At 44.4% G+C, this 26,581-nt stretch overlaps 1 protein-coding gene and 1 long non-coding RNA gene across 11 annotated transcripts in view; one reads left to right on the top strand and one right to left on the bottom strand.

Annotated features, from left to right (window-relative positions):
• Positions 1-11,031, top strand: part of LOC136792291 (uncharacterized) — a 29,144-nt gene extending 18,113 nt beyond the window's left edge. The window contains exons 2-3 of the long non-coding RNA XR_010835916.1: positions 9,269-9,337; positions 10,776-11,031. This is a non-coding gene — a long non-coding RNA (uncharacterized lncRNA). The remainder of the gene's footprint in view (positions 1-9,268; positions 9,338-10,775) is intronic.
• The window catches only part of RFX4 (regulatory factor X4), a 161,319-nt gene that overhangs the window by 7,255 nt on the left and 127,483 nt on the right, over positions 1-26,581 (bottom strand). For 7 of the 10 annotated variants that reach the window (XM_059082001.2, XM_067010036.1, XM_067010038.1 and 4 more), the window contains 4 exons: positions 15,899-16,018; positions 15,398-15,559; positions 4,530-4,692; positions 2,726-2,864 (listed from right to left, as the gene is read on the bottom strand). In XM_059082001.2, coding sequence (XP_058937984.1) covers positions 2,726-2,864; positions 4,530-4,692; positions 15,398-15,559; positions 15,899-16,018 — 584 coding nt within the window. The remainder of the gene's footprint in view (positions 1-2,725; positions 2,865-4,529; positions 4,693-15,397; positions 15,560-15,898; positions 16,019-26,581) is intronic. The other 3 variants (XM_067010031.1, XM_067010032.1, XM_067010034.1) reach the window with 3 other exon arrangements.

Raw genomic sequence — 26,581 nt, 5'->3', positions numbered from 1 at the left:
GCTGATCTCACCCTTCTAACCCTAACCCTAACCCTAACCCATCGACCTGGGCAGAGATGTTATATAACTAACGGCTCCCCACCCCACTTTACAAATGGAGATGAAGGCATTAAGCACCAAGGGGAGAGCATGAGCTGGTGGTGGGGGTCAGAGGTTGTGAAAGGACCTTGCCTGAGAGCCACAGGACACAGTGGTGAAGAGGCTGCAGGACCCTTTCACCTCCCACACCTAGTCTGGGTTCAGCGGGGGCTCCTCCACGGGCGTTCGTTTAGTCCTCAGCCCTTTGACTAGGACCAGCGATTAAACGAGGGTGCTCCAGCTGGGGACCCGTGTGGTTTCCAGGGTGGATGCTTCAACCTGTCTTTGATCACCAGGGACTGCGCGGGCCTTTAGGAGCCGTTGGCTTCTTTTTGTAGCAAAAGGCTTTAACGATAACACCCCAGAAATGTCATGAGGAATGAGGGAGTGAAGAAAGAGGGAAGATAATGCCACGAGCCGCGGCTGGGATTTTAGCTTGATCTTGCCAGGGTCACCTTACTGGAGCCGAAGCTCTCCCAAAGCAGGCACGCTTCCGTCTCATTCTCCCCGTATTCTCAGAGGCTAAGCAGGGCTTTGCCGCATGGTGGGCGCTCGACAGTCGTGGGGGAGCGACTGACGGAATGAATGAGTGGGCTGCTTAGACTGTGTGTGACCCAGTCTACGGCAGCAGCTCTAAGTCACTTACGGGATCACCGCGGGGAGCACAGACTCTGCTCCCAGGAGAAGCAGTACCTAGGGAACAGGCCTCTCTGTGTGATGCAGTTGGAGACCTATAATGAATGCCCCAGGTGATGATTTAGAGGAATCTACTTCTTGGCTGGTCTGGGGATTATACCAGGGCTCCCCCTGGTACTGTGGATGGAAATCAAAACAGATGCCTGTTCGCCCCGAGTGCCCATGTACCGTGGGTGCCCTCTGCTCGGTGCCCTCCCTCGGAGGCAGGTCTGTGCTGACAGCTGATGTAACTGCAGCCTGCATCCCAGCTCCCGTCCTGCCACCTCTGTTCTGGACCCCGGCAAGTGCTTGCTGGCAGCGCTCCCTCTTAAGCCAGTCCCCTCCCTCTCTGCTTCCTCGTCCTTTGGCCCGTGCTGCAGGAGCTCTTTCCTAAGCGTAGCTCTCACCTTGCCTCCCAACCCTGCCGCCCTGCCTGCCACACACCACAGTTGTTTATGCTGCCCCACCTCCTGTTCACTCCTCTGTTCAATAAACAGTGGATGCCCTCTGTGAGAGGTGACAGAGGCTGGTGCTTAAGAGCCTGGGCAGCCAGGGTCCCACTGCCTGGGTTCAAGTCCTCGGGCAAGTTATTCTCACTTCCTTTCTGCAAGGGTTACCATGGAGATGTGGAAAGTGCTCGGCACTCTGCTTGGCACGGGACAGCTTTCAGTAAAAGCTATAGCTGTTCTTTCTGATAGGTGCTGTGACCCGGAGATCCTAGACTTAACTTCTGCCTTCAAGGAGCTCTGGGGTCTCCTGTGGGTGTCAGGAAAGTCAGTGATGAGAAGTATGCCAACAGAAGAAAGCCCAATGCACCGCGTGAGTAACGGAGGAGTGGCACCGAACGCGGTCCTGGAGGAAGGACGAGGGCAGGTGTCACCAAGTGCCGCACACACAGTGGGATGCTTGTCCTGAACGACAAGCAGAAGAGCTTGAGGAAGAGAATCCCAGCCTGAGGCAACAGTATCTGCAAAGACCTGGGGGCTGGCATGGCTGGGGCAAAGGTTGGGTACGGCTGGCAGGCCAGAAAGGCAGGCAGAGCCCAGATGATCATGTTTCTGGAGAGACGTGCCAAGGAGTTGAACTTGACTTTGAAAGCGATGACATGCAAAAGAGGGAGAGTGTTATGGCCAGTTGGCTTTTTTTTTCCCCAAAAGATTCCTCCAGCTGCAGGATTGGGGATGGACCAGAGATGGGGGCAAGTTCAGTGGCATGGCCACAGATGGGAAGGCTTCTGTCATCATCCAGGCTGGATAAAGAGCTGATCTGAGGCAAGGACAGGGAGCGTGCAGAGACAACGAGGATGCAGAACTGGCTGGAACTGGTGACCAGTTGTGTTTGGGGCCTGGTGCACAGGAACATGTCTGAGACAAGTGGAACACCCAACACTGGTGTGACAGGTGCAGCCACTATCCCCACTCACCAAGGCCACAGAGGAGCAATGTGGTTTGTTAGACGGTGGAGAGCCAAAGGCCCGAGAATGATCTGATAAGGGTCCATTTCAGGAGGACTCTTCTGGGAAGGTTGTGTGTGGGGGCTGGACTGAAAAGGGACGTGAAACCAAGAGACCAGTCAGGATGATGCTGGCATGCAGTCCTGACAGGACTCCATGAGGGTCTGACTGCACCAGGAAGGGGTGGTGGGAGAGGACACAAAAGATCCAGTCTGAGAGTGGCTGCCCGAAAGAAGGACAACAGACATTGCGGCTGCTTGGCTCCTGGGAGAGAGGTCAAAGGGAGGAGAGAACCAAAGACGTGGTCAGCACCCACGTATGTGAGAGCAAGTAGGGGTGAACTCTGGCTGAGCACCCACTGTGGGCGGCCACTGGAGGGAAGAGATGGCACTGAGGAAAAGACCGTCCTTTCCTTGGAGACACACAGTATGCAGAAGGTGCTTATTAATTGTGTTGAACTGACTAGACCTGGCACCAAGCACACCAAGGTCCGGACAACAAGCGGGGCCGCCGACTCACCTGTGCGGAGCTCCTGTGGTACGGGGAGTAGTGGAGCGGTCCCGAGATGGCTGTGTCGTGCGGGAGGGCCGGGTACTGGCTCTGCATTGGGGGAGGATGCTGGTTGCCATAGCTCCCATAGTTATAGCTTCCCGTGTATCTAAAACGCATTAGGCACATTGAATATTGTGAGTAACAGCAGGGAGAACAAATCAGTTTGACACCTTTAAGAATCAACCTCGTCTACTTTTGTTCCTTTTTGTTCTTTTCTTCCTTTTTGTTTTCCATTTTTCTTCTTTCTGTTTCCTACCATCTCCACTCTGTGGCTTTGTTGTGATCGTTTTAGACTCCCGGGTGGGTTTTCCTCCTCCCCTCAGCATACCTCCCTCACCACCGGGCGGGTGCTCAGGGAATGAAAACCAGCCCTGAGCAAAACATCCTTAGTGTTGGAAACCTCTTCTCCTGTTGTGGTAAAAAGCCCCATATTATAGCCTGAAGTCAAACAGGAAGAAAAGAAGAAATTACTTTGGGACTTCTGTTTTTGCATTGTTCGGGCCTTTGCTTCCCCATGTCTCGGGTGCAGGGTGGACACACCACGGCCAACCAGGTGTCAGCCTCCGGTTCTAAGCCTGGCCACTTCCCAGCTGTGGGACCTTGGGCTACTCGCACCCTTGTTTCTCACATCTGTGCTAAAAATGCTGCACATGACCCCGAGGGTCACTTTCTAGTATAAAATAGTCTTGTGGAAACATAGGATACTATTACCACTGTTCTTCTTAAAAACATCTTTACAGCAAAGGCGCTGACACGTGACCATGCGGGTGTCTGTTGTGCCATTTCTGCAGAGTCAGAAGCTCTCTGAAACAATTTCTAAGTCGATTTTAAATGTGTGGGGAAATACTCTAGGAGGCCCCGTGAGGAAAGAGTGGCTGCTCCACTGATGGGTCAGGGGCACCTGAGCCTATGGAATTAACTTCAAGTATGCCCACAGCCAGGCCTCAGGCTACCACGTGGCAGGGACCTGAGCGGTCCTCCTCCATCCCCTCCTGTGTCCCCCAGAGCTGGTCTGTTGGAACCTGGCTTGTGAGCCTTACTGTATCCACATGGCAGAGTCTCATGAGAAGAAGGGCCCCTTTTAACATCGTAAGTGTTTTTCGGATAACTGCACGTTAGACACTGTGTGAGGAATGTCTTTTAATAAAGACAAGGCAAAGTGGCAAAAAACTGTTACCCTTTTACATGGATTTGTAGCTTATTCATCACAGTAACATCACTACAGAGTAGGGGGAGAAATATGGGCAAAATCAAAGATTTATTTATTCAGGGTCCAAAGCGCCCCTGGAACCCAGGGGGATTCCCTGAACCCCATGAATGACTGCTGCCCTCCAGGGACCTCCAGCCTCGGATGAGGAAGGCCTCCTCCTATCGAGCCATAAAAGACTTGGAGCCACCATGCAGCTGTATGTTATAAGGCTACAAAGTGCACGAGGAGCCACCCAGGGGAGCTGCGGAGAGGGAGTGTGCAGTTTTCCTTCCTAAAGGAGGCAGACACAGGCTCAGCCAGCCTGACCCTTACCAGCTGTGTGACCTCGGGGAACTGGACTTGGTGCAGCCTCAATTTCCTCATCTGTCAAGCGAGGTCCCCCGCCTACCTCACCTCGGTCATTGTGGGGACTGCATGAGACGGTTGTACAGGGGCAAGAGCACGCTGAGAACTCAACAGAGGGCGCGGCCTTCCTGTCCTCTGAGAAAACCACTACCGAGTAAACCCTCCCCTTTCAAATCCAACGGAAAAGCAAGGCAACAGCCCAGGAAAGTCACCTACCCGTGCTCGTCTCTGTGAGGATAAACTGGGATCCTGTGTGTGACTGAGGAGGAAGGCACGTGTGTACTCCTCATACAGGGCAGCTGTTGGGAGTTTTCGGCTGGGGACCCTGCCGCCGTTGTCACTGTGTACGTTAGAGACCACGTGTATGACTGCATCGCTCCTGTAGAGACAAACGAAGATGCATCAGTCAGTAACAGTTCTCATACCCCCAGTTCTTCCTTAGAATGCTAGTGGCTTCCCATTGGCTCTTCAGCTGAAAGCCAAAATCTTTATAAAGCATGTGTCTTGGTCCTTGCTGATCTCACGAGAAGCATCCCCTCCCCTCTGCCTTTGTGCTATCTGATCCAGCCGCAATAGCTTTCTTTCATGTTGTCCAGAGTACCATGATTCCCAGGAACACAGGGCCTTGGCACATGCTGTTTCTGCTGCCCGGAATCCTCCGTTTTCCCTTAGTACCCACTCGTTCTTCTTATCTCAAAACAAAGAAGCTGTCTCCTAACCCCAGACTAAGTCAGATCCCTTACTGCATGGTGGTGCCTACCACAATTTGTAATCTTACACCCATTAATGAATGTGATAGAATTAATGCCTAATTCCCCACACCAGACTGTAAGTTCCATGAGGGTAGGCGCCTTGTCTGTTTTGCCCACCATTAGGTCCCTGGTGCTTAGCACGGAGGCTGGTGGCCAAAAGATTTTCAATAAAAATTTTAAAAGGAAGAAAAGGGAAAGGGAAGACAGGAAGAAAGAAAAAGAGGGAGGGAAGGAGAGAGGACAAAAGAAAGCTCAGGGTGATGTAGCTCAGACGAGCTCCCCAAATAACTTCTCAGCACTCAACTAAACAGGTGTTAAGGATCCAACAAATTGCTTTAAGCAAAGATAAGTAGATTATTGGACTCTGCCTGCCCAGGTCTTTTTGAAGATTATTAGACAGGTGACCTTAACGGTGACCTATTCCATACATATTATTAATTCCATTAATTTGCTTTTTAATTGGATACCTTGAAAGTGCTAGGGACTGGGAAAAGAAACTGACAACATTTAAAACCTTCAAGAGGCTTAGGAACTTTATGAGACAGGATAAAAAGTGGTAATTTAAGAAATCACTAATAGTGATAATAAAGTCATCAACTTAATTTCTGATAAATTTAGAATGTTGATATAATGGAAAGGATTAAACCTATTTTAAAAGGTAGCGGGAATAGGATTCAGCACCTCCTTGTAGGCACATGGAAGACTGAAGAACTGGTTAAGGGAGGTCATTTTTAAGGTGAACTAAAAGAGAAAACTTTGGTCCTCCAATCCTGTGCCTTCTACGCAGACCATGTTTAATCTTGAAATTCTTCTGCAAAGATAAAGGAAAGGTTTTCATTTAAAAGTGGAACTCCACTATAATGTCTCTTTGCTCTGGGTCCTAATTCTGCCATGCACTGGCTGTAAGATCCTGAGCCAGCCTCTTAAATTTTATCTGCCTTTCTTTCATAATCTGTAAAATAGGGATAATTACGCCTATTATATCATGTAAGTCATATAAGTCATGTAAGTCATACCTTGTATGACTGTTGTGAGGATAAACTGAGATAATATATGTCAAAAAGCCTGGCATGTGGTAGGCTTTTAATGATATTCAAGCGCTCTTCATTATGAATTCAGGTATTCTTACATCAGACTTTCTTAAAGTAGAAATTTCTTTATTTCCCATTTCAGATTCCAAGGAAGAAACACAAGTTTCTTGGGTCAGATTCTGTCACCAGGGGTGAAACATCTGAATAGCAACAGTGATTTAACTAATTACAGCAAACTTCTAAACCCATGTTCTTCTGCAAAATCACAAATATCCTTATCCACCAGTATGGCTAAAAGCACCCCCTTCTTGGTTTGGATATCCACACCATTATTTTCCCCCCAAAGATAATCACTTTAGCAGGCTGTGTGCTAGGTGTCATTTATAATAAACGCAAGAAGACTAGAAGGAAAAAAACCCCAAAATGATCATGTCTCAGAGGACTAGATTATGCCTGACTGCTCTCCTCTGTATTTTGAACTCCATATGAAATTATATAACTGTTGTAATTTTTTAAAATACCCTTTTTTATTAAAACAGGTTATTGCTGAGGATGGTTTTAACATTTTTTTTCTTCATTTTGCTTATCTGTATTTTTCTGTAAAGAATGTGTATTGCCTCTGTGAAAAGAAAAACATTATTAAAATGTATTTAACAAATTTCACAATTAGAAATGGAATTGGAGGGGGTGGGAAGTTTGGGAAAACAATGAACCAGCCACAGCAAGCAAGTAATTAACCCTTCAAGGCCCTGGGACCTCAGCAGAGCCCAGCGAGGTCAGTGGGTATTTTAAAAGGGGGCAGTCCAGGAAGCCAAAGGATTTTCTTCCCCCAGCTCCGCAAGCAGTAGGAAGACACAGTGAGAATAGCCATCACCTGAGAGAATGCAGCACAAGTTACTTTTGTGTGAGTTCCTGGCGCACAGCAACGGTTCCTTATTCATCTCTGTATCCCCAACAGAGGGTTTGCCAAATAGTAGGTGTTCAGTAAATTTTTGTTCCATTGAATTTGTTGTTGAAGGAGTAAATGCTGCTAGAAATAGACGTTATCAAACAAAAAGCTAGTGGAACTCTCGGAAAAATGGGCTCCTGTGGTCTGGGAAACAAAACCCCTAAATGGCCATGTGCCAGCAACCTAACAGATCCACTCAGGCAGGCTTAAGCAGATTAACACCTACTGGCTTGGGTGAGAACCGCTCTCTGCCTGGAGAGCAGAAAAGAACACCCCCTGCATTCCCTTTCCTACCGGCGGGACCTCCAGTGAGGACTGCTGCTTCCTCGTTTTTAAGGAAACTAATAAAAGAAAATCTGTGCAGTTAATAGTTTGTGCTTAATTTTTAAGACAGCTCTAATGCTTTTTATTTGCTGGTAAAACAATAACAGACCTTCCATGTTTGTCTAATTCCCATCTTTCTCTTATTCTCCCTTCCCCATTCCCCCATGTCTAATTAAAAGTCTGAGAATAGTGGTGAAAGTCCCTGATCTTTGAGAATCCTCTAAAGATCCTATAGGATTTGAGAATCCTATAAAGTTGTTGTCCATGTTATAGTATTGAAACTGCTAGAGAGGAATATTTTCTTTCCTTCCCGTCCCCAGTAAAACATTCTTCTTCCCTGAGTTGCTGTTGTTTATATTTCTTCTTTTCTTGAAAGGGGTGCCTCGGGACAGGGAGGCTGCTTAGACTATAAGAGGCAATCCATAATGATTTGTTAAACGAGTGAATGAATGAATGATCATCCAACATAAACCAGTTCTCATACTAGTTTCTTTTTATGTATTGACTCATTGGATCTTCACAATAATCCTTTTGAGATAAATAGTATGACCTCCTTTTCCAGGTGAGAAAATTGAGGCCCCAAATTTGGTCAGGTAAGTGGCAGAGTTGGGATTTGAACCCAGATCTGCCCACAACTCCATAACCTTTCCACAGCAACAGCTGCTTCTCATACTTGCATGTGCATTTGCATCGCTGGGGATTTTGTTAAAATGCAGATCTGATTCAGTGGGAGACTGGGAGTTGAGCCAGTGATTCTGCATGTATAACAAGCTTCTGAACGATGACGATGCTGTTGGTCCATGGAGCACGCCTTGAGTAGCAAACCTCTAGGAAACACTGCCTCCTGTCATGCATCGTGTACGTTCAGGGCCATTACAGATCACAAGTTGTGAGACTCTGGTACAGACTTGTGAACACTTAAACTGCTTCCTAGCCTACCTGGCCATACCCTTCTGTCAGATTTTGGACCAAATCATTTGAACCTTTTCCCCACGAGGATTCTATGGACCATCACAGATGTTGCTCAGGTTTCGGGCCTGCCTAAGCCTTTCTTAGTACCTTCCTGAGAAATAAGCTCCTTTAAGTACATCTAGGTTCTAGAGCTGTCCTGCCCTATACATTAGCCAGTATAAATTTAAATTAACTAAGGTGAAATACAATTAAAAATTCAGCTCCTTAGTCACACTAACCACATTTTAAGTACTCAGTAGCCTCAAGTGGCTGGTATCTACTATTTTGGACAGCTCAGATTCAAAAAAACAAAAAAAAACATTTCCATCGTCACAGAAAGTTCCATTTGAACAGCATTGTTTGAGAGTATTTGATACTAAACAAACATTTCCTGTAACCTTCAAAACTGAGAAGAGAAAGGAGATTTTATATCTATCGCCACCCCCACTGGCTATCATCTATCCTGAAGGCAGCTGTGCTTAAGGAGAATATTTGCTGATGCTGAAAACCTCATCTGTTTGAGCTACACTTTACCAACAGTTCCATGGCCAAAATCTGACTGACAAAACTGACCAGGGGCAGCAAATGCATCAGTTCCCAGAGAGATAAGCTGATATGGCATAACCTGGCCCCTGTCCACCTCTGCAGCTTCCTCTCCGGCACCCTCTCCCTCATTTATATACATCAGTCAGTCCTCACTATGCCAGGCTCTTTTCTGCCTCAAGCCCGTACACATGCTGATTCCCCACTACCTAAAGCAATCTTTTCTTCTCCCCAGCCTTTATGTGGCTGGCCCCTTGTCATACTCCAGGTCTCAGATAAATGTCACCTCCTCAGAGAGGCTTCCTCTGACCACCATCTCTGATGGGTCCCCATAGCACTTATGACCATTCAAAGTTATATATTTACCTGGTGCTTTACTTCTGTATTGACTCTCTTACCCACTAGAACGTAAGGATCATGAGGACAGCAACTGCGCCTGTCTTTCTCGCTTGTGCACCCCAGGGCACGGCACAGGTAAGACATGGAATTACTTTTTGCGGAATGAATGAACAGATGAATGAATGAGCAAATCCAAAGGTCCCAACATGAAGCCAAGCCCCTGGTGGTGTGAAGTCAGGGGCCGACTAAACAATCTATTTTCAATCCCAGCTTTTATTTCCTAATTTCATTCCTTTGGAGACAAGGAGGCAGCAGGGATGGAGGAGGAGGAATTCACTGGCAGGGAAAACTCTGGGGCGCTGTGAGTGAGTCACTGCGGCTCTGTGGCGGGGCCCACCAACTCCCACTCACTTCAGCTGCCCTCAGAATAACTGAGCTTTTGTTACTCGGAAAGACTAGCCACCAGTTATCTTTGTTACATCCTCAACCGATGCAGAGAAAACGCAGCTGGGCAGGCCAGATGTTCTACAGTTAGGGCTATTTATGAGGAATTTGCCTTTATATTTCTTTAGGCATCCTAGCATCTCAACGATTTAATTTGCTGGTTTTGTGTTGCAGGGAACCCATGGTGGGAAGTTGAAAACATAAGTTTAATAGTTAACTTTTATTGTCATTGCTGAAGGAGGGACTACTTAAAATGACATCATAAACGAGGTCTTAGAACCCTTCGGGGGCCTGACTTGGACAGAGTGGGATCTTAATGTTTTGCTTTAAAAGACATTAAAGAATTGCAGCCCAGTGTCCTGTGAAGTGGGCTGCTCCGTTTGGAACCACCTGCCAGGCTCCTGAAGAGGAGGAACACCAGTTTTCCTTAAAGAAAGCCAAGGTTTCTGAACTTGCTGGGCCAGGAGGAAGGTGGCAAACCCACAACATTAGGAAAACAAGGATAAGTGGGCCAGATTCTACCTTGTGGAAATCTGTTGAAATGGAACCTTTTACCCAGTCTCTTCTCATGGCATTGCCACAGACTCTGACATACCCAATCAAAACTGGCCATGCCGGGCTTCCCTGGTGGCACAGTGGTTGGGAATCCGCCTGCCAATGCAGGGTACACGGGTTCGTGCCCCGGTCCGGGGGGATCCCACATGCCGCGGAGCGGCTGGGCCCGTGAGCCATGGCCGCTGAGCCTACGCGTCCGGAGCCTGTGCTCCGCAACGGGAGAGGCCACAACAGTGAGAGGCCCACGTATCACACACAAAAAAAAACCCACAAAAAAACTGGCCATGCATCAGGTGGTTTGGGGCGCTTGATATGCCTTTCCTTTTCCCTCTGACTTTTAAAAACAATTAATAAACACCATCCTAAAACATATTTAGAAATACATACAGGTATGGACAGAGAACTAGATACAGATATAGATGGGTGGCTGTTTTCCTAGTGAGTCATAACTCATCCTCACACTACTTTGTATTCACTAGTCCTTGTGTCAAAGGTTCCCAAAAGGTTATGTGCAATGAATTAATTTTCTCTTTGTGCCCACCAGACAGACATAATACTGTTCTCTTTTTCACAGCTGAAAAATGGGGACGTGTCCGTCAACAGTGAGACACTGCTATGTGGGAGAGCTGCAGATACCTGATTGGCCCCGACTCTCAATGAGCTAAACTTGATAACATGTATATCATCTGAGCAATGACATTCAGAGTCCTAGAAGCCCAACAAAGTCACTAGGTCACATACAATTTCATTTAAGGTGTTAATAAGCTGTTTCAGCCAAGAGTTGTTTTGTTTTGTTTAATTTTCTCTACTTCTTTATTTCTTGCTTCCTGGTTTGGGTCCTTTTAAAAAAATTGGTTTTGTTTTGTTTTGTTTTGTTTTTTAAATTGTTAACCATTTCAGATACCTCTTGGAAAGCAATGGTATATAAATCAAGCAGTAATTTAAAGATGGAAATAAAAATTAGCTGGTCATGAAAACCATATGCTGAGTTAACTTTTAAAAAAAACATGGCAAATGCATTTTATAAAATTTATAATAATTGTTCTCCAATTTACAACATTATTCAATAAAAAACTGCATAAATTCCCAAACTTAAGAAGCCTACTATAATAGATTTCCTAAGATTTAGGTGTATATCATGGATAATGTGTGCTTTATATTGTAATAGCTATAAAACCATACATGTTGTTAGGAAATTATGTTTATGTTCCCTCAAAGACCTTGACCCACAATGCATGCCAAGGTCCAGTCCAATTTAGCAATGGAGCATTTCAAAAGTGGTACTTGAGAAAAATATTACAGATAGTTTTATACAGGATAACATTTTTAATGCCCCCTGGAGATACCTGAGAACAAAGCTGGAATGTGCCAAAATCTTCAAAGGCTGCACTCATCTGAAGAGAACCTGTTTCACATTTGTATTTCTAAGAAGCTACTTTTACGACTCCTGAACACATTGCACAGAAATCTCTGTACACATTTATGATATTCCTGTGCCTCTGACTATCACACCTGCCATACCGTGAGGCCTCCAAATTGCTACAAAGAAAGCCAGGAGCAGACTCACTAGCTGGCTGAGAATGATCATGAGATCCTGGAAATCTTTCCTTCACACTCCTCCTTCCCCTTACTTCCTTAGTGTCCCCTTGTTTGATCTGTTGCTACATTGGAAGAAAGGTTCCACTCAAATTGTTTCTGCTTCATAATGCAGAACTGTTTCATTTGCATAATTTCCCTGTTTGTTTTAGAAGTGAGGATGTTATCACTGACTGCCTGACGTGTGTCTGCTGGGCGGTGGCGGGAGCACGTGGGCAGGATTATTCAGGTAAGCGGCTCCTAGCTGCTCTCCTTGCCCTTCCTTCCTTAGTGAGGCAGGAGACCCCCAATTCCAGTCTCCGATGGACCCCTGAGCAGCTGCAGAGCTGTAAACAGTGCTTAAGTTCTTTTCCCTTTTTATTTTCAGCAAATAACGTCGTTCTGTACTTTTCTTCTGGAGCCTTCTAAGCAGGAACTACAACAACCCACCAGGGAGAGAACACGGGAGGGAGGTGGGAGGCGGTCAAGTTCTTTCTGCTCCAAGTAGAAAACTAAATGTGATTTGAGGCGCATCTATGTAAACAAATGCAGGGATGCTCACATCTGAATTTCCACAGAAGAGGAAGACTCTCCAGCTGTGGACCCAAAGTGAAATCATCACTGCAGCTAATGCCAGTTGTTGATAACCCTGCTTTTTTTCACCACTGCTCTGAAGAACCCAGTCTCCTGAGCTGTCTCTGACAAAGGGCCACTGGGTTTGTTGGCACGTTTCTGCCCCTGGCAACGTGCAAAAGAGGGCAGGCACCTTATAGGCTCTTAAGCATCTGTTCATTCCCTCTCTGAGTAGCTCTGGTTCTGGAAACTTTAGTGAAAGAATTAATCAAAAGACTCCTGGGAAATGACATGCTCTCTTGCCTCCAGGCCTCTGTACTACTTACTTCCTCTGCTTGGAATACCTTTTCTCTCATTATTTGCCCCCCCCCCCCAACCAGACCCTCCAAATAGAGGCTGGAAGCCCTGCTTTCTGCTCCCTAACACCTGACCTTTCTCCCAACCCAGCACTCGTGACATTATATTGTAACTGCTGTCTTGCTCATCAGAACCCTAACCTCTCACAATAAACTCCCAGGGGCAGGGACCCAGACTCACTTGTTTGTATCACCAGCTTTTGAAGTGTTTAGCTCACAGAAACCACTTGAGAAATATTTATTAGCTAAATGAATAAATGGAGGGAGGCGTGAGTGAATGAGCAGATAAAAGATAGCACCTAAATACGACAATCTCATCCTATTTGATCTTCAAAAATACATAATTTAGCTCCCAGTGTATTCTAACTAGAACTGGGATATAACTAAGCCCATGCTATGAGGGGCTGGAGGAAGATTCTAACCTGGAGGATACCCAGCTTGAGAGTCACTGGATGTCCATGAGAGGTGGGGAAGGCCTGAACCAGATGGCCGCAGTGGGCTGGGAAGGAAAGGGTGGGTCAAGATTTGTGTTAGAACAACTGGCCTTGGGAGGTGTGGAGGAGAATGCCAGCTGTCTCTCCCATATCTGTTTCCCCTTCCCTGCCTGGGAACCCTATCCTACATTTCCCCGCCTCTCTTTACAGTTACATGAGGCCATGTGACTAAGTCCTCGCTGATGGAATCTAAGTGGAAGTGACCTCCGCCAGCTTCAGGCCAGGGCTTTTCTGGGTGGGTGTTCCTCCTCCAGACCCACTCTCCATTTCCATTAGCTGGTTGCAGACTCGATAAAGCCCTAAGGCAGTGGTCCTCAAACTAGTGAGCCTCAGAATCACCTGGACGCTTCTTGAGCAAATGGTTGGGCCCCACCCTACAGTTTCTGATTCAGTAGGCCTGCAATGGGCTCTGGCAATGAGCATTTCCAACAAGTTCCCATGTGATGCTGATACTTGCTGGTCCATGGACCACACTTTGAGAACGACTGCCCTGGGGTACACTGGAGCCTCATATTGAAGGAACACAGGTCTCTAAATGGTTGCATGAAAGAGAGCTCCTCTCTGACTGAAACACCCTGCATGAAATAGATTTCCACTGTGTTAACGCCATCCATGTTTGGGTCTATCTGCTACAGTAACTTAGCCTAGCCTAGCTAATACAGGAAGAGCTGAGGCAGAGGAGAGCTGATTTCCAGATTTGGTACTTGGGTAAATGAGGGAGTAGAAGATAATGAATTAATTAGCACCATCTTAACCAAGCTCTCCACTCCAGTCTGGTCTGTTCACCGGCCCCACCCTCACCCAGGGCCATCTAGCAGAAGGTTGTTTCTGCCTTTGGTTCCTGTGTGCTCACTCCTCTGTTAGCTGAGTCCTTCTCGTCTTTTAAGGCTGCCTTTGAGTCCCATCTCTCTCCTGAAGACGCTCCTCCTGCCTGCCCGGGTTCCGGTGGGATGGAAGGGGTCTGCTCCTCCCTCTGAACTCCTATACCCCTCGTGGCTGCAGCCCTCATCTTACAGGCACTCCTAACAGTAACCCCTTCTATCTGGATAGCAGTGCACTGTTGACAAGGCACTTTGGCTTTTCTTACCTCATCTAATCCCCACAGCAACCAGGTGAAAAAACGTGGAGGTGCACACACACACACACACACACACGTGCGCACACACACACTCTATTTATTATTATGTGTTAGCTAACACTTACTGGAGATTCCACATCCAGTGTATCACTTCCACAAGTCTTGAGAACAAGGACATTTGCTGAATGACTGAATGAATCAATTTGTTTATGGTAACTGCTGACTGTGGTGCCTGGGACCAGGAATTTGACCCTTCTTCACCCTTTACTTTTTCCTCCTCCATAAAATGGAACAATAGTTACCTTGCAGGGTTACTGTGAATATCAAGTGAGACAATTATGCAAGGGTCCTTTGTGCATGGTAAAGCAACATTTAGACACTAGTTACTAGCTATTATTATCCTTGTAACATTTCTTCCATTTTCAAACCTTGTCTTGGCATGCAAGATCCTGCAGGATGTGACTCCAACTTACCTTTCCAGGCTTGTAACACTTCTTCATGACCACCTACATTTTAACCACTTTACCATTCCCCGAAAAGGCCCCATACTTCCTGCCCTGTGCATTTGCACACACTGTCTTCTCCCCAGAGGGCCTTCTGAAATACCTTTGTCAGTTAAAATCAAGTTTCAGCTCAAATCCCCTCCTTTGTGAGGTCTCCAACCAGATGGACTCTTCCCTTCCTTGGGGACCCTGTAGCATTAGCTTGAACCTCCATTATAGCCCCTGCCTTGATTCTGGCTACCATGGCTTAGCATATGACTTCCTGTCTCCCCACTTTCCAGAGATGCCTCTCAGCTTCTGGCTCATGGAGGGCTCCCTTTCTTGTTTTCAAGAATGGCTGTGTTCTGTGTTTTATATCATTTTAGTGACTTATTTTTTTGTGGGGGGTGGGTGGGTGGAGATTTTATCATGGACTTAATCTGCCAACTTGAAAACAGAAGCATAAGGAATACATACAAACTAATAAATGGATAACTGCAAGTCATCCATAAATGCAGGAGGATACTCAGATTTGGGCATTGTTTTGGGAGGGGGGCTGGAGGGAGAATGTTTTTCCAGACAGCTCTGGCTTTAGACATCAACTCCCCACTCAAAGCCTTTGGGGGACTGTTCATTACCTGTAGTGCTGAGGCCAGTGTACTCAGGGGATGGGTTGCTGACAGGGGAAGAGGGAGGTGGAACTTCCACGGACGTGGCAGATTTTGCTGGAGAAAACGATGGCACTGGTGAAGGGGTTGGTGGGGCAGCCTCCGTCAAGATAATCTCCTCTCGGACTTCTGCTATGGGTAGAGAAAGGGTGGGTTCTTAGAGCCAAAGGTCAAGGCAAGTTGTCTTTAAGGGACTTTTAAAAAGCAGATATTCTTTCTAATCTGTGTCATGTCCCTCCTCTGCTTAAGACCCCGGATGGTTTCCCATCGCCGTGGTGGCATGCAAGGGAATTCCCACGTACACACATGCCCACTCTCAAGAAGAAAAAGACATTATTGGTTTCCCACCATTTGACTTGTTCACCATAACTAAATTCTTTGGGATGCGGAGCAAAAGAAACACAGAGCACAGAAGTAAGGATACAAATCAAATTGACAAGGAGGACAATTCCCAGCGAAATGCCGGCTTACCGGTGCTTCCTTCTCCCTTCATGGCTCGCATGAGCTCATTGGCGCGCTCCTGGCAGTGCAGGGACTCTAACAGGTAGAGCACATAGTCATCAAACATCAAGTGAATTAGGTGAAAAGACCCTGGTGAGAGAAGATCCAAACAGAAAGGTAAGTCATGTCGGCTCGGGTGTGCCCCTCAGCCTGGTCGATAACACGTCCCACGGTGCTCTGACCCTCTGTCCCGGACCCTCCTTGCCTCTCAGTTATGGATCGCCTTGCGGTCAGAGGTTGCTCTCCTTTGCCGTCTCCTCACCTAGCCTGGTGTGTAGCATAAGGGAAGTGTCATTAACGCTGTGGCAAGTGAGTCTCTTCCTTGCTTGATTTATTAAGAGGACATCATCAAAAATGGCACCAATTGAGCCATCTGTCAAAACGCGCCTGAGCTCTCACATTCGCACTGGCGTCATCCTCGTCTGGGCACCCCTCGTTTTGTTCAGCATTGCCTGACATAGTGTCTTGCGTTTTTCTCTCTTCCACAAGTTTATCTTATTTCCCCGACTGGATTTAAGGACATTCACAGCAGGGACTTTGCCTTCTAACTCACTGGTGTCTACCAATGTACACAACATAATTCCAGGAGCATAACTGACACTTTAAATTAACAACAACTGAATTATTTCCTTAAATGCTTCTGAGACTTCCGTTTAGCACATGGTTGTTACAGAAGGTATTAAATTGAAAGGGTTTGGTATCCTCAAGCAGTGTTCTTCATTTTAAATTTAGTGTCGATTACTTCATAAAAAGGGATGTGAACAATCATTTGAAAAGATTTTTCCCACGTGCCAGTCTTTGTGCTCCAAGTATTATATTCTCTGATTTAATATCTACCACCACCTTGTAAGGCAGGTGCTCTTACTCCTGTTGTGCAAAGTCAAGTACTTGTGCAAGATGACACAGTACATTACTTCAAAACCACCTTAATTTTTAAAAAATATATATTTATTTATTTATTTGGCTGTTCCGGGTCTTAGTTGCAGCCTGCGGGATCTTCGTTGTGGCATGCGGGATCTTTAGTTGTGGCAGGCCAACTCTTAAGGCATGTGGGATCTAGTTGCCTGACCAGGGATTGAACCCGGGCCCCCTGCGTTGGGAGTGCAGTCTTAGCCGCTGGACCACCAGGGAAGTCCCCCAAACCATCTTTTCTTGCACATCATGCTGCCACCATGGACAGTGGAAGATCCACATATGGAAGGGGCCTTCATGTCTGCTGTCATGAAGACCTCACGGATGCCAGCGTCAGAGAGGCCAAGCCTTCATCTCTAGTCCCATGTTTCCACCTCTCAAAGGGACATCTCCACATGGACATCCTGCTGTCCCATGAAGTGTCCAAAATATCTCACCGACTATTTACAAGCTGCCCTCCTCTTCCTATTTCCCTTGAGTTTGCTTTCTTTAGAAGCCTTATGAGACTCCGGCATTATTTATTATCTTGTGATCCTAGCATCATTATCAACACCACTATTATTGTCACCATCATCATCGTCATCGCACCTCCCATTTATTGAATGCTTACTATGTGCCAAGAACTCTGCTAAGCACTTAACACAGGTCTCATCCTTTCACCAAACTGTGAGATAGGTGGTATTATCCTCTTACACACAAGGAAATGAGTCTCTCCATTGGAATTAAGAAGGGATTGGCCTCAGTTTGCTCTGGCTCCAAAAATCTGTTCCCATTTCCCCTACAGATCATCTGGTCCAGTCTCCTCATAGCACAGATGGGGAAAATAAAGGACATGGTCCCCAGAAGGGCCATTTGAGTTGGGCTCTATGCCTTTTCAGGTCTCAGAAATAAGGTGATGAGGGCCAGCTGGGGGCTTTTGGATGACTCATCTTTGGTGGAATTTATTAATTTTCTCCTTTTTAGTTGCACCTGGCTTCTTTGTGCCTGCACGCGCGCGTGCACACAGACACACACTTCATTTCAGATAGATTGATTCTTTTGCTCCAGAAACGTTACAGAAGAAAACCCCTGGCTTAACTCCGAGGCCACTGGAAGCCCTGCAGGTCGTGCACATCTGCACCAATAGCCCGTCTCTCCGGAGCCTGCCACCACCTACGATCCTTGTACCCAATGAGCTCCATGCCCGCGTCCCCTGTTCTGCACTTCCTTCACATTTTTCCTCCATCTCCAGGGTGCTGTGTCTGTTTTTTGACCCCACTTGGAATTCAGCAAGGTTCAGGGTGTTTTTGAGTCATTGTGAGATGCAGACTTCCAAGACTAAACTTTCCATCTACTTCCCCCAAATGAGTCCTGTGAACCGCTGAGGAGGTACAGCATTGTGGGTAACTGCATGGGGCTGGATCAAACTGCCCAGGTTGAGCTCCAGCTCTGCCACTTAGTCACTGGGACCTTGGAGGAGCTGCTCCTCGAAAATGTTAAAAATAAAACCAGCCATTTACTGAGCCCTTGCTCTGTGGCAGCCACTGGGTTAAGTGCTGCAGACTTATTATCGCATTTAATCCTCATCACAACCATTTGAGATGAGCGATACCCTCCTTCTGCAAAGGAGGAAACTGAGACTTAGGAGTAAAGTAACTGTCCAATGTCACACAATTATTAAGTAGCAGACATGGGATTTGAATCCAAGACTGTCTGATTCTGAAGTTGTTCTTCAATCGTGCAATATGGCTCTCTAAAAGGGAAACAGTCAAACCTATTTTACAGAAGTACCATAATGAGGAAAAGTATATACTAGATGCTCAATAAATAGTAACTAAGGTCCCCTTTGCTATTAATGTTCTAACACCCTGTGATGTGACTGTTTTGTTCATAGAGTCAGAGAAGTCAAAAGAGAGCATCAAATACCTAAAAGGAAAAGGTCTCCAAAATGAAGAAGTATTTGCTGAGATGTGGCTCTAAGTCAATAGGATAGAAAGAGAGAAAGACACTATGAAACTGAACTAGCATGTAAAACCCTAGATAATAAAAACGGATTTAGTAGTTTTAGCACAGGCAGGCACCCTGGATCATCTATACAGCACCCCTGTCTAATAGATAAAGAAACAAGATCTGAGGTGAAGACACTTGCCTAAGACCACACTGTTAGAAAACATCAGAGCTGGGTTCAGAGGCCAGTACTCCAGGGGAAGTGTTGATTTGGGGTTTCAAGCTCTCTTCCTAATGACTCTGATCAGTTACCCAATTGGTCTGATAATTTTCAATCATCTTTCAAACAAGGAGAGTTTGTAGAGCTACTGCTGCTTGCTTATTACTATTGTGCAAAGTGCTCTGAGTACAAAGGAAACTTAGAGCTCAGTCACTGACTCCACAAAAGCTACAGTGTCCTTAGCAAAAATCAATCTTTAAGATTATTAGGTAACAAACAGTTCAGTGCCAGGGTCCACAAAGACTGATGAGAGGGAGAGGGGAAGGAGGCAGGGGAGGGAGAGAGGGAGAGGAAAAGAGAAACATCAAAGACAGGAGAGAGGCAATTATAGCTAACATTCCTGCTTTATTTCTTCCCTTAGCACTTAACACCATCTGCTATACTATATACTGAACTTATCTATCTTTATCACGTGCCTCCCTACACTAGATTGTAAGCTCCATAAATGCAGGGATTTTTATCTGGTTTTTTTTTTCCCACTGTTCTATACCTGGTGTCTACAACAGCGCCAGGCACAGTAGAGGTTCAATGGTTATTTGTTGGATGAATGAATCAAATGAGCAAGCACTGACCACTTACCATATGCTCTGTGCTAAGTCCTTTTAATTTTCCAACAACACTATGAAGGGTTTTTTAAAAATTTTTTAATTTTTATTTATTTATATTTTGGCTGCATTGGGTCTTTGTTGCTGCGCGTGGGCAACCGGGGGACACTCTTCGTTGCAGTGCGCGGGCTTCTCATTATGGTGGCTTCTCTTGTGGAGCACGGGCTCTAGGTGTGTGGGCTTCAGTAGTTGTGGCGCGCAGGCTCAGTAGTTGTGGCTCGTGGGCTCTAGAGCGCAGGCTCAGTAGTTGTGGCTCGCGGGCTTAGTTGCTCCGCAGCATGTGGGACCTTCCCGAACCAGGGCTCGAACCCATGTCCCCTGCATTGGCAGGCAGATTCTTAACCCCTGCACCACCAGGGAAGTCCCAAGGAGGTATTATTATCTTCAGTTAACACATGGGGGAAATGAAGTCTCAGAGGATTTTAAACCACTTGCCTAAAGTTACAGAGCTATTGAGCATCAGAGCCTGTTATGGAAAAAGGTACTAGGATAGAGACAAAAGGAGGTTGTTGTTATTATATGGTAACATAGTTAATGGCATCTTATAGAATCAAAGCATTTCTTTTTTCTTATGAAAAATTTCAAACATATGGAAAAGTATAAAGAATTTTAAGGGAATTCCCTGGTGGTCAGGGGTTAGGACTCTGTGCTTCCAATGCAGGGGGCAGGGGTTTGATCCCTGGTTGGGGAACTAAGATCCTGGGTGCTGCACAGCACAGCCAAAAAAAAAAAATGAATTTTAAAATGAATACCAGTGTACTCAACACCAAGCTTTATAATATTTTAACATTTTACCGTATTTGAATCATATTTTTAAACTGAAGATAAAAATGAACTCCCTGTGTTCCCTTCCTTAATCCTACTTCTCTGCTTCCTGTGTTCATGCCCTGATGTAATCACTGCCTCGAATCTGGTATTTACTGTTTACATGCATTTCTATACTCTTACTACATATATTTATATATCCATAAAAACACATGATATTGTTTTTTTATTTTCAAACTTGATAGAAATGGTACCATACTTTACAGAGTATTCTACAACCTGCACTTGATACTTTGGGTGTTTTTAGATCTATCCACACTGACACATGTAGGTCTTGTTTAATGGCCATTGTGTGACCATACCACGATTTATTTGTCCATTCTCCTGTGCATGGAATTTAGGTTATTTACATTTTTCACTACTGGAAACTGGCTCCAATGAATATTTTTTGTACCTGTTGCCTAGGTACAAAAAATACCTGGGTCTAGGACCAGAGGTGGAATCACTGGGTCCAAGAGCACCTGCATCTTAGGTCTTAACGAGATAGTGCCAAATTGCTCACCAAAATCTTCTACATCCTTACTGGTAGTGTAGGAAATACAGTATTTGCCATCTGTATGATGGCAAATATGTATGAAATGTATGAAATGTATGAAATGTTACTGTATGAAATGTTACTGTCTTTAAAAGTTGCAGTACCCTAATTACTAGAAAGGTCCACCTCTTTCCATATGATATTGCCCATTTGAATTTCCTCTTCTGTGAACTGTCTATTCACATTCTTTGCCCATTTTTCTACTTGGGTATTTGTCTTTTAAAAATGTATTTAGAGGGATTTATCATATATTCTGGATATTAATACTTTGTTCGTTATATGCATTGCAAAATATCTTCCCCCTGTGGCTTTTTTTTTTTTTTTTTTTGGCCACACCATGCGACTTGTGGGATCTTAGTTCCCTGACCAGGAATCGAACCCAGGCCCCCTCGGCAGTGAAAGTGTGGAGTCCTAACCACTGGACGGCCAGGGAATTCCCTCTGTGGCTTTTATCTTTTAATTTCATCTATGTTGTGCTTATTAAACATAAGTTTAAAATCCGAGTGCAGGGCTTCCCTGGTGGTGCAGTGGTTAAGAATCTGCCTGCCAACACAGGGGGCGTGGGTTCGAGACCTGGTCTGGGAAGATCCCACATGCCGCAGAGCAACTAAGCCTGTGAGCCACAACTACTGAGCCTGCGCGTCTGGAGCCTGTGCTCCACAACGGGAGAGGCCGTGACAGTGAGAGGCCCGCACACCGTGATGAAGAGTGGCCCCCGCTTGCCGGAACTGGAGAAAGCCCTTACAGAGAAACGAAGACCCAACAGAGTCAAAAATAAATAAATAAACTTATATTAAAAAAAAAATCCGAGTGCAGTCAACTTTGCCAATATTCTCCTTATGATTTATCCTTTTTGGTACTTTTTTAAAGAAATAATTTCCTATTCCAAAGTCATAAACTTATCCATATTTTCTTCTAAAAGGTTTTAAGTTTTGTTTTTTGTTTTTGTTTTTCATTTAGATGTTTCTTTTCAGAAAGGGAAAATTGTTTCTAGGGAAGGGGTCTAATTTTATTTTATTTATCCTAAAATGCATGTCCCAGAACCTTTGTCGACTGATTTTTAATGCCATATCTCTGTCACACAGATCATCTGTACAATCCTCTTGTTGAGACAGAAAGGCAAGAATTTGATGAGGCAAAGACAAGTTTCATGTCAGTCTGTCTTGGGCATCTCTGCTGTTTCACTACTCTTTGTCTAGCACTGTTAGATGACCACATCGTCTTACTCCTTAAAAAACCTGAATATCAGATAAGCAAGTCCCTATACCTGTTCTTCATTACTTTCAAAATGCCTTTACTATTCTCAGCCTTTTGCTTTTCTATATGAATTTTAACATCAGATTTTCAAAATCAAAGGAAGAAAAAGTTAAGAACCAGATGGAAATTCCAACTGATTTATATATTTGAAGGGCATATCCTTTTCCAGATATGAACAGGGTATATTTCAGTAATATTTTTAAATTTTTTTCCTTGAAGGTCTTAAAATAATTTTTGTTAGAATTTTTTTATGGGCACATTTCTGTTGCTATTGTGAATGGGATATATAGATATACAGATACACAGAGATAGATATTTTCTAGTTAATGGTAAGAATGTCAATGATTTTTTAAAAACTGAATTCAGTAATCTGCCTGAATTCTTATCTGTTCTATTAGTTTGTAGATTCTCTTTTTCTTGTCAGCCATCATGACATGTCTATAAATAAAGACAATTTTATGTTTTCCTTTCCAATTCTTATATTTCATTTCCTTTTCTTATCGCATTGGCTATGACCTCCAGTACGTATCTATCAGAAACAGCATTAGAAGGCATTTGTGTCTTATTCATGACGGAAATGGGAAAACTTCTAAAGTTTCACCATTTAGTATATTGTTTTCTGCAGATTTTTGAATGCTCTTTAACATATTAAATAAATTCCCTTCTATTCCTAGTTTGCCAAGAGTTTTTAAAAATTATACTTGAAAGCTGAACTGTATCAAATACGTTTTTTCTTTTGTATCTATAGAGATGATCATATTATTTTTCTTTTAATTTAATGCAGTATGTTAATTAGTAATTTTCTGACTTTGAATCATACTTGAATTCTTGGCATAGGCCTCATTAACCATGATTAAAAAAAAATTTGCCCTGGATTTGATCTGCTAGTATTTTATTTAGAATGTTTTCATCTATATTTATGTGTGGTTGAGTCATAATATTCTTTTCCTCTACAGCTCTTCCAAGATTTTGAAACTGAGATTATATTAGCTTCATAAAATTAACTGTACAGCTTTCCTTCGTTTTTGTGTTCATTTTCATAAACTAAAGATTTTATGCTTCTTAAAAGTTTAGTAAACGTTGCCATTTATGCCTGATGTTTTTTGAGCGAAGAGACCTTTTCATTTACTGTGGTTATTATTTGATCTTATTTCTAGCATCCTGTTTCATATTTTTTGAGTTTACGATCCTTTTTCTAAGCTTCTTTTATCTTCTAAATTCTTGCCATTTAAGTTTTCACATTTTTCATTTTTCATTGGTAACATGATTCTATTCTTTTAGTGATGATCATATATCCAAACATCTATTAAATCCAAACTATAAATTTTTTTCAACAAAATCTACAGTTATTTAGTATTTCAAGACAAGAACTTAAGCATGTGTTAACTATTCCTTAAAGATTCTCTCCCCACTACCCCGTGTTTTATTGTTTCCTGGAATTTGGTTTTACCTTCTTGAAACACACACAAATTACTTTTAAAATTACAACCAAAAGTTAATTAAATTTGTTTATATATTTTATAAAATTTCTCTCATCTTAAAACAGGGCTCCCAAATTCTTTGACACTCCTTCCTGGGAAAATTGTCGGGGGGGTGTCTATGTATTTCCTTCAATCTTGGTAGGTTTGTGACTGCTTTGATCCACAGAGTAAGGGGGAGTGAAACTTTCATTTCTGAGATTGGGTCATAAAGGCAAGGCGGCTCCCCCCTCGGCACACTCACTCATGGGGCCTAAGCTTCCATGTGAGAGGTTCACTGGTCAGAGGCCACTGTGTTGTGAGGAAATTGAGCCACATGGAGAGGCCACTTGAACACCCTCCAATCGGCAGTCCTAGTGTTCAAGTCATCCCAGTTCAGGCACCAGACACGTGAGGGAAAAAGCTTCCAGAGGATGCCAGCCTCCAACCGTCGATGAACTCCAGCTTTTGAGTCTTCCCCTCTGAGGTCCCAGACATCATAGAACAGAGACAAGCTATCCCCGCTGCACCCTGTCCAAATTCCTGACCCACAGAATCTGTAAGCATAATACTGTTTTAAACCACTACACTTTTGTTAAACAACAACAATAACTAGAATATTGTTGTTTCTTGTATCCCAGACCTTAGCTATGGTTTTATTTTTCTTCTTATTGAAACCCATCCTTTAATTTTTTTTTAAGTGAAGTTCTATGGGTGCCATATAGTTCTCTTAGTTTTTGTATAACTGAATATGTCTTTGCTTTGCCCTCACTCTTGAATAATGGTTGACAGTTCTTTGTTCTCAGCACTTAAAAGATATTATTCCATTGTCTTCTGGCATCTCTTATTACTCATGATAGTCTAATTATTGCTCTTTTCTCTCATAGCTTAAAAATTTTTTTACTCTATCAATATGGTTTTAGGAAAACCATCAATGAGGGGTAAACCAACTTGTCTAGCCTTTTTGTGCCATGCACCTGAGCCCAGGATATTTGTCCTAATTGTGGTAATTGAAAAAGCATGGGTTTTGTGGTCATGCAGATCTGATTTTGAAACAGAGATCTGCCACTTGCCATATTGATTTGGGGCAAGAAAATTCTCCAACTCAGTAAAAAGGTACCTATCATTATCTGCCTTGCAGAGTTGATGTGAGAATTAAATGGTTCTATGTGCTTCCTACACATTTGTCATAAAGAGTAGCATTATCCTGCCTTGGCTTCATGTTCTATCATGGCTTCCTTGTCTGTTATATGGAGGGCAGTAATAGTGGACCTCATAAGTTGTTGTGAGAATTAAATGGGAAAGTGCCTAATGTTATGCCTCGTGTACACTAGGCCCTGAATAAACGTTACTTTGCTTTTCTTATTACTATTCAGCTGAAGAAAGTTAGAAGAGGCCTTGGCAGTGCGGCTCTAGCATGGGATAGGTCCCCGGGGGCGCTCAGCTCAGTTTGCGGTGCACCCTGGGCAAAGCCCCCTCTCCTCTCTGGGTCTCTGCTTCTTCTCCCGAATACGGGGAAAGCAATTCCTGCCTCCTGGTGCTTGGAGAGACAGGCAACTCCTGGTGCCTGAGAGACATTTCGAATGTCAAGATTCTGCAATTTAGCAGGTTCTGGGTAAGAGAGCCAGGCCAGGACATCTAAACATTGAGAAGCAGTCTGGAGGCTCCGTCCATCATGGCCACTTGGCCTGGGAGTTGCTCCCACGTGGCCTCCAGGGCCCTGCCCGAGTGAGTGAGCATTGATGCTAGGCCAGAAAACAAGTGTGTAAAAAGGTGGAAACCTGGGAAATGATACGTAGCCCTGCCCCCTTAGCCATCAAACCCGAGGCAGCCTTTCACAGCACTTCATGCTGAAGCACTTCCAGGAACTACTGTTGCCTTCCGGATGTTCCTAACAGTGAAACAGGGGCATCTGGTAAAAACCCATAGGGAAAGGTAAAGGCACCTGCACTGACTTGGGATCCAGGTATCCTACGAACTAAGATCAGAGCAGTCAACTGAAAATATGTTGTTGTTGCTTTTTTAAAACAGAACCTCTAATTTCCTCAGCCCCATTAGGATGAAAAGTTCATTGCCTGCTACCCTACCTTTGCTGACTAATTTTGCTAGAAAGTGCTGTTTGCAGCAGAGAAAGAAAGTCTGGCACTTTAGTTCACCGCATAGGCTCTTTCAGTGAAAAGGAATTAGGGAGAAAAGAGTGAAAAGGAATTAAGGAGAAGAAAGGAGTCAACTACCTTTGAAAGAGGCTGTTCTGGGAAGAGGTGATAGAGTCCCCCGCGGGATCATTGTGATATTCCACGATCGTTGTGACGGTCAGCCTGCTACTCGGACATACAAACCCCGCACCATTCACAGCTACCAGGATCGTGTGGGAGTTATAAGATATATAGAGCTGGCCCCTGTGGTTGGGGGAGGGGCCAGGGAACAGAGGGCTCTTTTTCCTAATTAGCTGTTTTTATACAGGGAACACATGACCCAAACACAACCACCAACTGTGTCTTTGACATATACAGGCAGAAAGGGGGAGCTGGGCTTTTGTCTGCCGCAAATTCTTTCAACTTGCCTGTCACCCCAAGCTGTAAAACTCAACAATGAGTCAGATGAGCAGGACCATTTCAGATAGTTTGCTAAATGGACTTGGAGACAGGTATTATTTCCATCTGTTCAGGGTTGAAAAATACTGTAAAAGTGAAATTGGGTTAATATCTTTTTTCTTTCCTTTTCTAAAAGATTTGTGACCATTTTTGCCATTTGCCTGAGTTCCCAGTGTATCCTAGAATGTGTGTGGTTCAAAAAGAAATAAATACATTTTAAGGAATAATATTTCTTAGTAATAAATTCAACCTATTCTAATTG

Source organism: Kogia breviceps, chromosome 12 (assembly GCF_026419965.1).
Source record: "Kogia breviceps isolate mKogBre1 chromosome 12, mKogBre1 haplotype 1, whole genome shotgun sequence".
Taxonomy (NCBI): Eukaryota; Metazoa; Chordata; class Mammalia; order Artiodactyla; family Physeteridae; genus Kogia; species Kogia breviceps.
This window is presented reverse-complemented; position numbering and strand designations above follow the sequence as displayed.